At 39.6% G+C, this 17,489-nt stretch overlaps 2 protein-coding genes across 9 annotated transcripts; both read right to left on the bottom strand.

The window, feature by feature from the left end:
- Window positions 1-285: 285 nt before the first annotated feature.
- On the bottom strand, window positions 286-8,464 carry LOC131129756 (ankyrin repeat and MYND domain-containing protein 1-like). 6 transcript variants are annotated; one of them, XM_058073590.1, is made up of 18 exons: window positions 8,300-8,464; window positions 7,989-8,135; window positions 5,982-6,167; window positions 5,764-5,817; window positions 5,046-5,284; window positions 4,719-4,935; window positions 4,462-4,620; window positions 3,997-4,080; window positions 3,671-3,855; window positions 3,417-3,588; window positions 3,082-3,222; window positions 2,921-3,022; window positions 2,286-2,393; window positions 2,042-2,164; window positions 1,684-1,785; window positions 693-858; window positions 540-609; window positions 286-459 (listed from the first exon to the last, which is right to left on the bottom strand). In XM_058073590.1, exons 1-18 carry the CDS (start codon window positions 8,462-8,464, stop codon window positions 300-302), a joined length of 2,580 nt encoding a protein of 859 aa, XP_057929573.1. In that variant the 3' UTR covers window positions 286-299. The 6 variants fall into 6 exon arrangements, with proteins under 6 accessions (XP_057929573.1, XP_057929574.1, XP_057929576.1 ...); XM_058073591.1 differs by having other exon boundaries at window positions 3,671-3,852; XM_058073592.1 differs by lacking the exon at window positions 693-858 and having other exon boundaries at window positions 314-459; window positions 540-651.
- Window positions 8,465-9,229: 765 nt separating this feature from the next.
- On the bottom strand, window positions 9,230-17,243 carry LOC131129754 (ankyrin repeat and MYND domain-containing protein 1-like). 3 transcript variants are annotated; one of them, XM_058073587.1, is made up of 17 exons: window positions 16,699-17,243; window positions 16,036-16,182; window positions 15,777-15,968; window positions 14,632-14,861; window positions 14,328-14,544; window positions 14,073-14,231; window positions 12,956-13,195; window positions 12,619-12,800; window positions 12,370-12,541; window positions 12,130-12,276; window positions 11,936-12,043; window positions 11,617-11,724; window positions 11,426-11,548; window positions 10,621-10,722; window positions 10,280-10,437; window positions 10,010-10,164; window positions 9,230-9,414 (listed from the first exon to the last, which is right to left on the bottom strand). In XM_058073587.1, the coding sequence occupies exons 1-17, from the start codon at window positions 16,864-16,866 to the stop codon at window positions 9,233-9,235; spliced, it is 2,790 nt and encodes a 929-aa protein (XP_057929570.1). In that variant the 5' UTR covers window positions 16,867-17,243; the 3' UTR covers window positions 9,230-9,232. The 3 variants fall into 3 exon arrangements, with proteins under 3 accessions (XP_057929570.1, XP_057929572.1, XP_057929571.1); XM_058073589.1 differs by having other exon boundaries at window positions 10,010-10,212; window positions 10,289-10,437; XM_058073588.1 differs by lacking the exons at window positions 14,328-14,544; window positions 14,632-14,861.
- Window positions 17,244-17,489: the final 246 nt, after the last annotated feature.

Here is a 17,489-nt window from a genome sequence, read left to right as displayed (position 1 = left end):
GTGGTCACGGCCACCCCTGGCCACCACTTCTTCCACAATCTTCTATTATCATGGGAACTGTGAATTTACTACCGAGGAAGATCTATGAGCTAAGAGCCCACCCCCCCATAACACTGCATCATATTGTGATTATGGGAATCCATGTTTTAAGTCTTCTAACTTTAGCCCTAGAAAGCACTGGATTTCAACAAATCTAACAAAATATAATTTATTTGCATATTAAACTCAAGTGCTCATGGATGTCATGGGCTTTTATGAGGTGTCTGAATTGGAATTTTTTTTTTTGGTGTTGCCAAAGTCTATTCCACAGTGTCTCGCACACACTCCTCCTTGTGTCCCTTATTCCATGCTTTTAGTTTACAGTGTGTTGAGCAGTAAAGAACCTTATGGCAACGGGAACAGGCAGTTAGTGTCACAGCTGCAGAGCGGCCACAATGGTAGCAGAACTTAAATGGTTTCCTGGGGAAAAGATTTACGATTAGAGTGCATCATTATATCCTCAATAAATGGGACAGTTTGAAAACATATTATGGTGTTACCTTTGTTTTATTGCCATGGGAGCTTTGTTTTCATTCGAAACAGTTGCACCATCACTTGTGGGGAAAACATCTGAATGTGGATCGTCACACAAAAGTTTTGGTTTATGACCATCTTAAAATGAAAACATGAGTGACAAAAAATGTTAGACTTACTATTCTGTAAAAGGTGCTTTTCTGTCTGAATTTGGTCTTTCTCTCTCTGAATAGCAGTCTGTCTCAACAGATCTCCCATTACGCCAAGTAGGTGGCGCCGTGTTTTGAATGTTTCTCTCTCCTCCATATTGAGAGTATGGAAGGGTGTACTGGCAATACGCATGTCCTGGACAATAATATTACACACAACTGTTAAATAATGCCAGTTGTAACATACAGTAGTTGTCATGTAGGTCAAGAAAACATATGGCGGAAGTTTACATGCTCATTCTGGGCTTGAATGTTGATTAATTTTGGACCCTTTTTCACAATTTGAATGGTTCTGGTTTGAATGACTGTAGTCTTTTGACAATTGGTGCACAAAGATCCTGAAGGACAACTTAGCAAAATCAAGCCTTATTAGCTTCATGTTCGTGATAGATTGACTGTAGTTAGTGTCTGTTTGGCAGCATACACTTATGTTTATATGTACATTTAGAGGTTGTCAAGTGATTAACATATTTTAATTGATTAATCAGTTTTCGAATTATGATTAATTCACTGTTTCCTACAGATTTGAAATAATATTTTAATCAATTAATCGCAGTTTTCAAATTAATTAATCATGATTAATCCAGCCTTCCTACGGATTTTACATTTAAAAATTCCAAAAACGAAAACGTGCCTCAGCCGTGGTTTGGTAGGAGAGATGCTAACGACCTCACTCTCTGCCCTTGGCCTGCCAGATCCCCGCACCTCACTGTGTGTGACTTTTTCATTGTGGGGGGAATGGTAAAGACAAACTTTATGTTCCACCACTTCCAGCATATATCGATAACACAAAAGATGCGTAACAGATGTAATGCACAAGTGTACTTCAGTTCAAAATGAGAGTAAAAATTAGAGCTGTCTAAATGAATTCAATTCCAATTACTATAGAATGAATCCACATTGTGATTGTACTCATTTTAATAATTTCATAGCCCTAGTAAAATAACACAAAATGTGTTACCTGGTTAAAAGAGTAGTGTGCATAATCAACTGCAGTCCCCTTGATGTCACCAACCTCAACTGTCATCAACATGTCAGCACCAGTCTTTTCTAATATGTCCAACTAAATTAAAAACACACATCAGAATACAGATAGAGTACAACAAAATATGTCACTATTTTTAGACCAGAAAAAATTAAGTCAAGGCACTGCAGTGGCATTTCTAGAGTAATGAAAAACAATGCATTTTTTTAAAGAACTGCACAGGTCTTAAAAATGGACAAACGAATCAATATAATAGACAAAGTGCAGTGAAAATTTGTTGAATACTTAATAATCCACTTTCAGAAATAATGCAACTGTATGTATGGGTATGTACCAGTTTTACTCTTTGGTCATCCAAATCATAGCTGAAATTACTGACTGCACAAAGAGCACTGCCCACTCCTCGACTCAAGGGAATGTTGGGATCTGCACCTCCTTTCAGGAGCTCTTCCACTGCCTACAGGGGGAAAGACCAGCTTACTTTCTATGATAATGTAGACTACAGCTTCAGCAGCAATAGGATGATTTGTGTATGTGCACAGTGTGAGTCTATTTAACAATGTGTGTAAAGCAGTTACCATGCCATTGCCACTTGATATTGCTAAGGAAAGAGGTGAGTGTCCACTCCAAAGGAGGTCTGTCCTCGCTCTGTGGGAGAGCAATATGGATACCACCTTGGTGGCATTCTGTTTAAACAACACATAAACAAGTAGTTAGCTCGGTAGCTTGGTATGTTTAAAGCTGCAGTCGGCTCTTATGTCCCTGCAGTGATCTCCTAGCCTGTGCACAATGTTGTGTAAACAAGGAATAATAGCAGTGTAAAGGTGAATATAGGGGTGTTATTTCATGTCTACGAGGCTCTAATAATGGTAGATAAATACATTTATGAAAATATTCATTAATGAATTAATATAATATTAATGAATGCTGATTCCAAAAACATGCATGCTAGGTTAATTGGAGACTATGATTGGCTGGCGACCAGTCCAGGGTGTACCCCGCCTCTCGCCCGAAAACAGGTGGGATAGGCTCCAACACGCCCACAACCCTCGTGAGGATAAGCGGTAGAAAACAAATGAATGAATGAATGAATGAATGAATGAATGAATCCTACTATGCGAAAATTCACTTGTTGCAGTCGGGTCTGAACCAATTAAACAATAAATGAGGGACAACTGTACTGGTGTACTGGTACATTGTGTCATGAACTCACACAGTGATCAGTGTGTCTCTGGCAGGCCACATGCAGAGGAGTTCGACCTCCTTCTTCGAGACATGAATTCTTGGTCCACCTTTTTTTTACCATCATGGAACCCTGTAAAACAGTCAAGACATAAATCATCATTTTAGCCATTGAAATATGCTCATACACACCATATCCAGTTGGTAAATCTCATCCCGGTCGCCAGCCTGTGCATCTGGATCAGATAATGCATGCAAGAGCAGTTCTATGATTTTGGGACCTTCTGGGCCTGGCAGTGCTGTAGCCATGTGCAGAGGATAAAGTCCTTTCATCTACAACACATTGAAATGAGTGGTTACATTAGCAGTTCAAAGTGCCATGTGCAAAAAAAAAAACAAAGGAGGGAAACATGTAAACATGCATACACTAATGCAGTCAGTAGATGGACCCGAGTCTCACCTCAAACCTTCCATTAAGCAGAGTAAATAATGAGTGGCTTTTGGTACAAGAAATACTGAAATTGTACCTCATCTGGGAGAGGAATACCAGTGTGAGCTCCACAAATTAGAAGTCTCCTGACAGTCTCAGTATCTCCCGCCATAATGGCCAGAAAAAGGACAGGCAAGGGTACTCTGCATATATTGGGGTCTGCGCCTCGATCCAATAGAAGATATAGTGTAGTCAAACGAGCCCGGTGCCTGGTTACACAAGCGCAAATACCCAATTTAGCCAAGATACATGAGGTGTACAAGAGAGAAATAATGAATTGATCTGACATACTTAAACTTCACTGCAGCCAAAATGCGTGCAGTCTCCTGAGTATCAAACTCCTGAGTAAACCCAGTGCGACTCAGAGCTTCAACTGCAGCCTGCAAAACTTCCTCTGTGACTTCTATGTTATAGCTATACATGGAACAGGAGGAGGCAAATGTTTGTGCTGGAGTCAGGGCTTTGTCACCATCCTGCTGTAAACAGCAGAAACAGCTTTTGAGTTCAACAAACTCAAATTCTATACAATTAAGAAAAGATGGTGTCTACATTTTGTGCCTCTTGACACAATCATTAAAATGCGTTATCATGCACACTATAATGAAACCAATCATCACCTGAATTGAGCCTTCTGCAAGTGGTGCACTCCTTTGATTACCGCTGGATTGATTTTCCCCAATAGCCAACTCACCAGTGATGTCCTGTGGGAAGTTATTTTAACACATGAATTAAATCAAATAAACTTACACTTAAACACATGCTTTGTCTGAGTTGTCATCTATCAGCATGGGGTTTTTATTGACTGCCAAGGACCATAAAAATCATGTTTCTAGTCAATTTTTCAGATTTGTCTATGACAAAAAACTCAAACCTATGCCATTACGTGGGGAGAATGCTAAGAACATTAACATAGTCCTACAGGATGGCCAAAGTGGCATGCTAGTTTGGAACAGGAAAACTTAAGATACTGGATACTGAACCTCAGTCAATCACTCATCACAATCAGGTCTGGAAACATTAACCAATTCATGTAATATGCATACATAAATAATATATACACTGTTCAGAAGGTAAAGTCCTACCTGAGATTTTGTTGGAGATTCACCAAACTTGTACAAAGACTTAAAAGGATAATAGAGGATATGACATACAGACAAGGCTGACATGCCCTCATAATTCAACTTATCAATTTCAGCACCCATATCCAACAACAGGTGAATGACATCATTTCGGCAATTTACCTACAAAACAAAAAAAAGTAATAAGCACAAGTAAGCATGTGATGAGTAAAGTAGAAATAAAATAATGTTATGTATGATAAGACACTAAGATGTTTTACTGTAGCAGCAATAAGTGCAGTATGTCCGTGTGAATCTGCTACATCAGGGTGAACGAGGCCATCCATAAGAATCTTTAAAACATCTTGTCGTTCCCCTCTGGCAGCCTGCTGGATCAACAGTTCTGATGTGACTTCCAAAGGCCCCTTATCACCAAATCTGTCCCTTTTTAATGAAAGAACTGCTTCAACGTCCCAGTCCAAGTTTTCTGCCAGTCGTCTGAGAAAAATACACAATACACCGCATAGTACATTTCATTTTCCTGTTAACGTATAGACATCTTACAGACTTTTACGTACACCTTTAATCTGGTACTTGCTGTATCTGACCTGTGTTTGTAAATGTGAGCCAGCATTTGCGTTTTTAAGGGCAGAGAGGACAGTGGTTCTCTTTTGTAGCCTTGGTATGGGTGATCATCAGGCTCCCACAGCTGACCATAAAAATGTTGGTCCAACTCTCTTCTTTTCTCTGGGGCCAATGGTAGGTGGTCACCATCCGTAGAATAATGTTCAATTCCGGAAGGGAGAATCGCACTGGCATCATATAACAAATTGTTACGTTGGGCTACCTAAGGAAGATGTACAATAAACTAATTAGTCACCTATGTTGATGTTGGAAATGATAATGACCTCATCTACTTTATTTTTTTTTAGTTTTTTTTAATGGTTCTCAAGGCATTTTGATGTTAATCTATCTTTTAAGAACGTACAGGCAAATTCTCTTGCCATCTTTTTTGGAGACCTACACCTTAATGAAGGCCTCCTTCACTGGCACTGATATCTTCTTGGGATTTATACCGGTAGCTCCAAACAGCTGTCAAACGCCAACTGTATTTGTCTTGGCAAATGAATCTACTGTGACTCAAGCGTCCAGATACTTTTATCTCTTCAGTATTTCACATAAATTTGTTGTTAATTCTCAATGTGGGTTATGATACTTCAAAATACGTTGAGCAATATCATGAAGTCATTGGATATGTACTTTTTGTACCAACCTGCATGCCCCACTATGAGTATTGTAGAAAAAAAATAAAATAAAATACTTAACCTCAGAATCAGTCCTGGCAAGTTCCGGAAGGTCAGCGATAACTGTATGAGGAGGCTTGTAAGAAGTAAAGAATAGCCATTTATTAAATTCATAGTAGAGTATAACTTATGGAAAATCAACAGAGTATTCTGGAGTTGTTTGAGTATGTTTGGCTGTAAAATCATGTATATACATTTTGTATCCAAACCAAATTTTCTTTACTTTCATTTTTACTTTACCTGACTTGAGGTAGTAGTTTGCTCCAAGTAGTCCACATATGCAGGAATGTTTTTCAGACTGAAGCTGTTTTCTACAGTGTTACATAGTTGTATCAGATATTTCCCATCCCAAATACCCACATCCTGATGTCCTGAAGGCTCACTCAGCACACCTGGACCAAACCTCTGGTCGGCATGGTACAAACCCTGACAAGGAGAAGGAGATCGTTGCTATTACCAAGTTGCTGAGTTGCTAGTAACATTTTTTGTCAAATTATATCGGCCATAACAGATTAGCAGTCAACATTGGCATAAAAAAGGGGATGTCAGTTCATATTGGTAGTTTTTTTCTGATGATAATGATGTCATGCTCAACACGGTATGATTGCAATCTGGAATTATTTCCAAACTTTGCCTTTCGTGTTTTATATATAAAACACGTAAATTATATATATATATATATATATATATATATATATATATATATATATATATATATATATATATATATTATATATATATATATATATATATATATATATATATATATATATATATATATATTTTATATATATTATATATATATATATATATATATAATATATATATATATAATATATATAATATATATAATATATATATATAATATATATATATAATATATATATATAATATATATATATATATATATATATATATATATATATATCAGGGGTCGGGAACCTTTTTGGCTAAGAGAGCCAGATATTTTAAAATGTGTATCTGTGAGAGCCATATACATTTTTTTAAAACATTGAATGCAATAAAATGTGTGCATTTTTATGTAAGACCAACAGTTTTAGATATAATGGGCTCTAATTACGTAGACCAGGCACACTACTCCACGCCAATGGGGTGTGGCCAGCACACTTTTGTGAGCAGCGCAGTGTCCAATAATAAATCAAATACTTGCTGCCATTAATGCAACTTCTGCTGCTGCATGGTTTAGCACCGTACTCAGTATATTTCATTCTTTTGGCCATCTTTGCCAGAAGGCTTGGTTCTGCAGCTTTAGCTAGGTGACTATTTGACTAAAGGAGGAAAGTTTACATTTACATGTTGACATCTCAATGACCGAGGTAGACTACCACATTACCCATTAATAATCGAGTTTTGGTGTTTGACCTGGAAAATATCATCAGGAAAGATAGATATGGTCGGCCGTATTGCAGTAGAAAATAGATGGACGGATTAAAATGCATAAGAAAGTTGTTGATTTTTAATATTATTTTTAACAGTAATTTCTGTGATGTTTACTTTAAAATGTTAGCAAACATACATTTTTATTGTGGTAAATGCTTGAGAGCCAGATACAGTCATCAAAAGAGCCCTACCTGGCTCCCGAGCCATAGGTTCCCTACCTCTGATATATATATATATAATTTGCAATGACTGTAAAGTGCTCAGGCGGGAGTAATACTTTTAATACATTTAATACTGGTTATCAAACATCAGGAAAAATCACTTGGAAAGCACACGCAGCCCTGCTGCAAAATAATACCCGTATATAATGGCACTGATTGTATCAGTCCAGGTTTACTTTCTTATATGGGCGTAACATGTTACCAGAGTTGTTCGCACAGTGAACGAGTGGTTAGCACACACGCCACACAAATAGGAGAGGAGACCGATTCCCCCCTCGGGCATCTGTGTGGAGTTTGCATGTTCTCTGCAGTGTTTGTCCAAATTGTCCATAGGTATGAATGTGAGTGTGAATGGTTGTTTGTCTATATGTGCCCTGTGATTTGCTGGCGACCAATCCAGGGTGTACCCTGCCTCTCGCCTGAAGACAGCTGGGATAGGCTCCAGCACACCCGCGACAAGCGTTAAGAAAATGAATGTTTAAAATAAATATGCAATGTTTTCTATAACTGAGATTGCCTTATTTTACATTAACAGTGTGTCTTTGTGAAATGTTTTTTTCATTACCATATGAGCTGACAAGGGAAAAGGCCTGTCTATATCGGCAATATCAATTACGTTAGTTACCTTAAAAGTGGCACCATCAGGAAATAAATGTTTCCCATATCCTTCTCTCCAGTTGAGGTAGAATTTGCCAATGAATTTGTTGCCTGACGGCCAATAGTACATTCCATCACCATGTCTGTAGTCTTTGTAGAAAGAGCCCTCATAGAACTACAGGCAGAAGAAGAACAGTGTTAGAGCATGCTTTCCTCATATATCGTATTGTGGCTGCAGCTTGCACAGATTGGGTAATACTAAAGGATATTAATTAAAACATATGTTGAACTACCTGCATGTAAACAGGCTTAAACAGGTTCTCTTCTTCCCACATTTACCTCTCCACTGTTCCAGGTGTATCTCCCCATGCCGTGTTTGAGACCATCAAGAAAAACGCCTTCATATTTGGACCCGTCGGGGGACTCCTGAACGCCAAATCCCTGTCGCACACCTATTTTCGGACTCTCCGCCCGAGCCCCCGCAACACCTTCGCGGGTTGCCATTTTCCAACGTAAGACTATTAAAAACAACCCGATTCGTTTATAAACCAGCTTGATGGCTTCAGCGACCGAAACCAGACTGAAACATGTGACGAAAAACTTTTCGAGAGATGATGTAAAGTTCTCATGACACTTATGAGAAAGGATACGGCATCACATTACGTCATCATATTGCATTAACACTACTTACGAATCTAATATAGTGAACTCGCATAATCCACTTCCCATGCACATGGGATCCGCGGCCAGTTTGTAGTTTGACTTTTTATCTCATGATTATGAGTTTCTTATATAATAATTCTAACTTTTAATCTCATAATTATGACTATATCATTCTCTGGCTAACCCATGAGCCACCTAGACACTTCAGGTATCATCAACTTATCACCACCCCTATGTGAGTAATGGTATGACCTTGGTCTTTTCTTTTTTTAAAGTATAAGAGGTGGATTGGGCCTCACTAAAGGCCAAGATACAAATTGCAGAGAATGTTGGTGCTGAGATGACATTTTGGCACTGCAGCTAGTTTTCCTTGTGATATGTGATACATTTAAAGACTGTATCTGCATCCACATTTAATGGTTATGTCCCTTACAAAGCAAAAAAAAATGGCTTGTTAATCTAAGTTCATGCAATTGCCCATAAGTGTGAATGTGAGTGGGTGAGCCCTGTGATTTTCTGGTGATCAGTTCAGGGTGTCCTCTTATCACCAATACATGGCCCTTTACAGGATAAGGATCCAGTAGTCTATACAATGTGTATGAATGCCCCTCAGTTGTAGCTGTAGTTTTCCTTCACATTAATAGATTGCCACTCTGAGATGTTGTCTCCAATAAGCAAAACATTGGATTTAAACTGGACATGAAACGGTCTTCTAGACAACAGGACAGATGAACCCTTCCGTCCTTTTTCAGTCTGAAACATGACTCTCTTGTCGAAGTTGTAAGCAGCTCCTGTATTGAAAGAGACGAGACAGTGTTGATACAATGTATTTAACCTTAAAAGAAATGTGATTACAGTAATCCCTCGTTTATCGTGGAAAGAAAAGTGATTACAGTAATCCCTCGTTTATCGTGGTGAATTTGGTTCCAGATATGATAAGTGAATTTCTGTGATCTAGTCTGATGCTTGTCTTACAAGAACAGGAACACTACTGGCACCTAGTGACCAGTGTAGAATACTACATGTCGTTCACAGCATCTGCAAATTGGTCTGCAGGCTTTATATTTTTATTTTAGTTAATTTTCGTACTTTTATGCTTGGTTAAATACAAAAAAGTATCTGAAATATGCATTTTATTTTACTAACAACACACCCTTTTCAACCATGAAACTGCATGTCTTATCAAATAATATATTTTTGAAAAAACATGATAGTGAATCCACAAAATTCAAAGCGCAACTTGGCGAGGGATTACTGTACTCTATGTACTGTGAATCAAAAATATTTAGCTAGAGTTGTAAGTATATAATTCAAGGTAAATTAACAATTCATATGATATATATAGAATATATAAGTTATATTCACAAAAGAGACGCTGATTCTCACCTGACTCCCGCAGACACTCTTCCTTGTGTTTCTCCGCCCAGGCTTTCAGTTTACAAGTAATAGAGCAGTAAAAAACTTTGCGGCAACGAGTACAAGCTGTTAACTTCACAGTGGCAGAGCGACCACAGTGATAACAGAACTTAAATGATGGTGATCTGAGAAGAAGATTCAGAATTGGAAATAGGAATGAACGGGATGGTACGCTACTGTATATGTGTGTGTAATCTGTAACATGTGAACAGGTTTTGAATTTTCAGTGCGTTACGTTACCGTAGACACTCTTCCATTTCTAGTTGCTCCCTTTCTCTCTGGGCGGCCGCCCTTCTCAGTAGATTTGCCATCATGCTCAGCAACTGGCGTCGTATTTTAAATACTTCTCGCTCCTCCATGCTGAGAGCATGATACGGTGTGTGTGCGATACCGGAGTCCTGTATCATAACATAACAGTGTTATACAGCAACAAATATTGTGTATGTGTACATGGAGTATTTTCTTCTTTTGTTCATGGAGGATGTCAGACATTCACATGATCATTTTCATCAGCATGGTGCAAATTATGTTATATTATTATATTATTACTGTACAAATTTGTAAGATGTGAACCAATTTACCTGGTTGAAGGACTGGTGTGCATAGTCCACTGCAGTCCCTACGTTATCACCGACATGAACTGGCATCAAGATGTCAGCACCAGCCTTTTCTAAAATGTCCAGCTACGGTAAGAGTAGAGTAGTTTATTGTAATTTATATATTCACATACATGAAACAATTTGATCACTGCATTGGGCGTGTCACTAATGTAATTTTGTTTGAAGGAGTTTGCATGTTCTCCCCGTGCATGCGTGGGTTTTCTCCGGGTACTCCGGTTTCCTCCCAAATTCCAAAAACATGCTAGGTTAATTGGAGACTCCAAATTGTCCATAGGTATGAATGTGAGTGTGAATGGTTGTTTGCCTGTATGTGCCCTGTGATTGGCTGGCGACCAGTCCAGGGTGTACCCCGCCTCTCGCCCGAAGACAGCTGGGATAGACTCCAGCACCCCAGCGACCCTCGTGAGCATAGGCGGTAGAAAATGAATGAATGAATGAATGATGATGATATCGCCATACAAGCAACGGTGTGCTCCACACAGCTGCTAGCTCAGTATGTCCGCAGTCTGGAATTTCACCTTTGAACTGTAAAATAAGGGTCTATCTATATTATGTCTCATTGTATATGTCATAAAAACTTTGCAACTTAATTATGGTTTAACAGTCTTTCATCCATTACAAAGATTAGTTATTATCCTGAATCCTCCTATTCATAATACTTTTTGTTGTTATTAGAGCCTGGAAAACACTTGATATAACTGATTGTTACACTGCCCCAAAATTCAGTCAGACTTGGAACAACTATTTTCAAAAATATGATGAGTACCAGTTTTGGTCGGTCGTCATCTAAATGGTAGTTGGAGTTTCCAAGGGCACAAAGGGCACTGCCCACTCCGCGACCCAAGGGTAAGTTGGGATCCGCACCTACTTTTAACAGCTCCTCCACTGCCTATACATGAAAAACATCATTATAACACAATAGACGTGTTAATTCTCTGTATGTGTCAGATGATTTACCATGTTATTGCCACTTGCTATCGCCAGAGAGAGCGGAGAATGTCCACTCCAAAGGAAGTCTGTGCTTGCATTGTAGGAGAGTAGGAGGGAAACTACCTTGCTGGCATTCTGTATAAAAACAAACAGTAGGTCATTCAGAGAAAGAGCAAATTGTTTACTGTATTCGATTTCAGTGGACTTAAGCAGACAAATTCATTGTTTAGTGTATATATTTATTATTATCTTTAAATATCTTGGCTTGTTTGTCCATCCATCTATTCATTTCCAGTCATTTTTTCTCAATTGTTAGCTACGTCACCCTCATTCTGTGCTTGCTTACACAGTGATCAGTGTCTCTCTGGCAGGCTATGTGCAAAGCTGTTTGACCTCCCTCTTTTGGACATGGCTTCTCATCCCTCCTCCATGATTGTCTTGTCAACAAGGACAGCTGTAAAAGAAACCAAACAAATATGTTGTAACATTTAAAGAATACAAAAAAAGCACTACTAAGCATTACAAGACAAAAATCCACACCCTATCAAGTTCATAGATGTCGTCTTGGTCACATGCCCGTGCATCTGGGTTTGTTAAAGCATTTATCTGTAGCAACAGTTTTGTGATTTTTGGACCTTCTGGACCTGGCAGTGCTGCAGCCACATGCAAGGGATAGAAGCCTTTCCGCTACAACATAATGAAATGATAAGCACATGATGCACATAACATATCTACAAAGGTGAAATCATCTTTTAAGATAGTAAATTGTTGGAAGGCTACCTTTGGTGGGAGAGCGATATTTGTTCGAGCTCCGCACAGTAGAAGTTTCTTGACAGTCTCAGTATCCGCCGCCATAATGGCCAAAAACAGGACAGGTAAGGGGACTCTGCATATATTAGGGTCAGCTCCCTGATCCAATAGGAGATTCAATGTGGTCAAACGAAGACGGTGCCTGGTCACACAAACAATAAATCTTTATGAATACATGGAGGAAAATGACAGAAAAAAAGCAGAACTGGTGGGACTTACATAAATTTAATTGCAGCCATTCTTCGTACAGTATCCTGAGTATCAGCATCCTGGCAAAAGCCAGTTTGACTCAGAGCTTCAGCTGCTTCTTGCAGAACTTCCCCCGTGACGTTTATGTTAAAGCTGTACACGGAGCAGGTTGAGGGAAATGATTGTGCTTGGGCCTCGTCGTTACAGTCATGCTGCAAAGAAAGCAATGAGTAGAAAGCATCTCGTAAGCAAGGGTGGGCAAACTACGCTCCCGGGAGTTAATATTTTATCATTCATAGTTCATACCGTATATCAACATAGAGCTAATATGTTATTTAATTATTGAAATGACATTTGTGCTCTGTACCTGAACATTTCCAGAAGGGTATCCTTTCCACTTCACACTACCTAGTACAATGTGCTCATCCATCACCTGAACAGACAGTTGGGAAAGCAGTACTTCTCCCTCCCCTTTTTCACGCTCATCACAACCACTCCCCTCAGCCTCGAAAAAATCTCTCATCTCAACGGCACCTTCTTCCAAACTGGTTCTTACTTTTCCTCTTATTCCATTAGTGTAGTCCGTACTGGAGTCCACAGGGCTGATCTGTTGACACAGTAGATGTCATTTTACTGTATGTACAGTAGGGTGAGGGTTTACTGTATAGACCAGAGGTGGGCAAACTTTTTGACCCATGGGCCGCATTGAGTTAACGAAAATTTGCAGGGGGCCAGAACATATATTTAACAATTTTTGCTTATAATTCTAACAGTCAGCCTTGAATTATTTGTCTAATTTTAAGTGTTATACTATCAGCTATATTTTCCCTTTATTCAGGAGCACTTTAAACATCAGACCACATCAAACTACGAAATTTAATTTTACAATCTTTATTTTGTTTTTTTTACTGATTAAGACATCCGACCCCCGTGCATGCGTGGGTTTTCTCCGGGTACTCCGGTTTCCTCCCACATTCCAAAAACATGCTAGGTTAATTGGTGACTCCAAATTGTCCATAGGTATGAATGTGAGTGTGAATGGTTGTTTGTCTATATGTGCCCTGTGATTGGCTGGCGACCAGTCCAGGGTGTACCCCGCCTCTCGCCCGAAGACAGCTGGGATAGGCTCCAGCACCCCCTGTGACCCTCGTGAGGAAAAAGCGGTAGAAAATGAATGAATGAAAGACATCCGACTTAAAAGTCATGTTGCCAGCTGGTATGTTAAAAGTTGAAATACTTTTAAAGCAACTGGCGGGCCGGATTGAAACGCTTGGTGGGCCGCATGTGGCCCCCGGGCCGTAGTTTGCCCACCCCTGGTATAGACAGATGTGTTCCTCTTATTATGCCCAGTCCACACAGGTGAAGTCAAGTCACACACATTTATGTGCAAATGTGATTTTATTCTTTTTTTTTGGTCATTACGGAGTGGGTTGTTTTTTTTTCCATACTGTCACGAATTAAAAAAAACAAAGGTAAAATCTTACTTGAGTTTTGGGTACAAGTCCAGCAAGCGTGCACAGAGACTGAAAAGGATAGTAGAGGACATGACATACAGACAAGGCCGTCATCCCCTCGCTATTTGCCCTGTCAATGTCAGCACCCATATCTAACAACAGCTGAATGACCTCATTATGGCAGTTTACCTGAAAAACAACAAAAAACATAACAATGAACACCTCAAAATGATAACATCTGCATACAATAACAAATAATGATCCAAAAGGTGCATAGTGTTTTACAGTGGCAGCTATCAGTGCAGTGTGTCCCTTAGAATCTGCTACATCAGGATGAATAACCCCATCGATAAGACTCTTCAAAACAGCCTGTCGTTCTCCTCTGGAAGCCTGGTTGATCAACAGCTCTGATCTCACTTCCAAAGGTCCCTTAGGTCCAAAACTGTCCCTTTCTAATGAAAGAACAGCTGAAACATCCCAGTCTAAATTGTCAGCGTGCTGTCTGAGAGAAAAACACAAATAGTATGATTGCAACACACCATCAAGTTTCCTTTTTTATTCCTGTTATCGTACCAATGTTTTTTCTGACCTGTGTTTCTGAATGTGCGCCAACATTCGGGTTTTTAAAGGCATATTAGCCTGTGGGTCTCGTTTATAGCCTTGGTACGTGTAAAAATCAGGTTCCCATAGTTTGCCATAAAAATGTTGGTCAAACTCTTTTCTACGCTCTGGAGGCAATGGCAGGTGGTCACCATTTATACAATAACTCTCAATATCAGAGGAGAGGGTATGAAGCAGCCAGCTCTCATCTGTGTCTACCTGAGGAGATAGTTGTAGAAATGAGGTAAGACAAGCTTAAAAAGCATATATATTGACATGGAAGGGCTAAATGAGTGCTGCATCACTATCGACTCAGTGAGTCCTATATACGTACGTAGCTATGATCCACAGGTTATGAAAGAGTTCCGTTCATATGATGTGTTTAAAGTCTGACTTAATTATGAGTCGGAATAAACACATTAGTACGCATGACATACGATAAAGCACTCAAAACACTAAATGCGGGCTGCACGGCGGACAAGTGGTTAGAGCGCAGACCTCACAGCTAGGAGACCAGGGTTCAATTCCACCCTCGGCCATCTCTGTGGAGTTTGCATGTTCTCCGGGTACTCCGGTTTCCTCCAAAAACATGCTAGGTTAATTGACGACTCCCAATTGTCCATAGGTATGAATGTGAGTGTGAATGGTTGTTTGTCTGTATGTGCCCTGTGATTGGCTGGCCACCAGTCCAGGGTGTACCCCGCCTCTCGCCCGAAGACAGCTAGGATAGGCTCCAGCACCTCCCGCGAGGATAAGCGGTAGAAAATGCATGAATAAATTAAACTAATTGAAAAAAAAAACACAACGTTGCTTAGTTATTACTGTCGCTTTCATGGGGCAGATCCTTTAACATGCTCAAGGATACTGTATGATTTGTGACCTGACAGTGATGTGGAGTGTAATACACTGTGTTGTCATTTCTGACGGTCTATGAATTGTAATAATTTTACGGACCTCTGCGCTTTAGATTTTGGAATAATTGAGAAGTGTGAATCCATACCTAGTTATTCAAAATTGCGGTGGAGGTTGAAGTTTGGAAATATCAATTTGTTGATGCAAGTGATGCATTTATTTAAGTGCAAAGAGCCAAATATAAATAACATGTGGGAAGGAAGATTGCAATGAACAAATTACCTGAATGTGACAAGGTGCAGCAGTAGTTTCATCCAAGTAGTCAGCATATTCAAAGTTTTTCAGGCTGAAGCTGTCTTGTACAGAGTTGCAAAGTTGTAGCAAATGTTTCCCATGCCAAAGACCCACATCCTGATGTCCTGATGGTTTACTAAGCACACCTGGACCGAACCTCTGGTCTGCATGGTACAAACCCTGTGAAAGAGATGAGGAGCTAGTTGGCACCAATTACTCTCCATAATGTCAATACTATTTAGGGTACCTTAAATGTAGCTCCATCTGGAAACAGTTGTTGTCCATATCCTTCTCTCCAGTTGAGGTAAAATTTACCAATGAATTTGTGGCCTGATGGCCAGCAGTATACTCCATCACCATGTCTGTAGTCTTTGTAGAAAGAGCCTTCATAGAACTACAAGCACAAGAAACAACAAAGAATGTTACTTTTCTTACAGATAAGTCAGAACAGTAATGCATTGAACACACAACATGTACTTGTGGTTTGGGACAGGTGGTGTTTCTGAGCGCTGTGGCTTGACTTGAACTATTAACAGTTATTTAACCTTTAACATGAACATTAATCAAACGTAATCCATTTTTCTGGGTACATGATACCATACAGCATCCATATCAAACTTGCGCGGGCCGCACTAACATTAAACTTTCATATCAAGGAGGGGGGCTCAAACTAGTGTCCTGCGGGTCACATTTGGCCCGCGGGCCGCTTGTTTGAGACCTCTGGTCTAGACTCCATGCCAAGTCCTTAAAGGTGTACTGCCACCCTGACTGTTGCTCAACCTATTAGCTCGTGCAATTCGCAACCTGTTTGTCTCATAGAAGATCAATGGCAGTAAAAGACGTTTAGTCGCTGGTTTGATGTGTTTCTCTTACCACAATATTAGGGATATCTCTCTTACTTCTATCTTACCTCTCCACTTTTCGAGGTGTATCTTCCCTTGCCGTGTTTGAGGCCATTAAGAAATTCGCCCTCGTATTTGGAGCCGTCAAGAGACTCCTGAACATCAAATCCCTGTCGTCTCTGCTCATTGACTCCGGTGCTCGGACTCGCTGGCCCAGCCGAGTCCCTTGACAACATTTTAAACGGAAACCGCTAAAATAAATGGATTGGTACGTCGAACATCGACGCTTTTTAGTTGACAAAAGTCGCCTTATGACTTTCGTGTTTCGTGGTAAAAAGTGTGATCAAGTGAGACATTCAAAATACACGCTTTGTTTAGAAAAAGACATGTCTTCACAGACAGGGATGCTATTATTGTGGAAGTAAACCGGCGTCATTGCAAAGACATCTGACAGACAAAGACGTCCGTCAGACAGCCCGAGAGAGGTGGCTGCTATTTCAATATATTTGTCACATTATTTGAAAAAAAGACAAAAGTTGAATAGCAGTCTTATAAATGCAATCAAAACAGCAGAGGGAGTAGCCTGAGACACATTTGAGGAGTTGAGTTTGAAGGTCTTTTGTGGCATGACCATGACATTAATAAACCCTTATATTTGACTGCAGGTAGCCCAAAAGCGTCCCTCTTTTTATGTACACTTTCTGTAAAGACTGCACTCAACCTAGACAACAGGCACTACTCATTATTTGATGTAAATTTTAATTTTGTGCAATTTAATTAATACCAAATGCTCAGTTGAATGGATTAACATAAAAAAGCCAAGACAATGTTGAGTATTTTGGTTATAGCACCATAAAAC

The sequence above is a fragment of the Doryrhamphus excisus genome, chromosome 5 (genome assembly GCF_030265055.1).
Source record: "Doryrhamphus excisus isolate RoL2022-K1 chromosome 5, RoL_Dexc_1.0, whole genome shotgun sequence".
In the NCBI taxonomy this organism is placed as follows: domain Eukaryota; kingdom Metazoa; phylum Chordata; class Actinopteri; order Syngnathiformes; family Syngnathidae; genus Doryrhamphus; species Doryrhamphus excisus.
Note: the sequence above shows the minus strand (reverse complement) of the source record. Positions and strands in the feature narration are given on the sequence as shown.

What these genes read in the sequence shown, in the direction of transcription:
- LOC131129756 (XM_058073590.1), bottom strand. Translation starts at nt 8,464, where the DNA reads ATGGCAACCCGCGAAGGTGTTGCGGGGGCTCGGGCGGAGAGTCCGAAA. An exon ending in ATGACCAAAGAGTAAAACTG is followed by an intron (nt 1,786 to 2,041) that starts GTACATACCCAT and finishes TTTTTAATTTAG; the next exon opens with TTGGACATATTAGAAAAGAC. An exon ending in CACACTACTCTTTTAACCAG is followed by an intron (nt 859 to 1,683) that starts GTAACACATTTT and finishes ATTATTGTCCAG; the next exon opens with GACATGCGTATTGCCAGTAC.
- LOC131129754 (XM_058073589.1), bottom strand. Translation starts at nt 16,866, where the DNA reads ATGTTGTCAAGGGACTCGGCTGGGCCAGCGAGTCCGAGCACCGGAGTC. An exon ending in GACTTGTACCCAAAACTCAA is followed by an intron (nt 13,196 to 14,072) that starts GTAAGATTTTAC and finishes CTGTGTCAACAG; the next exon opens with ATCAGCCCTGTGGACTCCAG. An exon ending in AGAGAGACACTGATCACTGT is followed by an intron (nt 11,725 to 11,935) that starts GTAAGCAAGCAC and finishes GTTTTTATACAG; the next exon opens with AATGCCAGCAAGGTAGTTTC.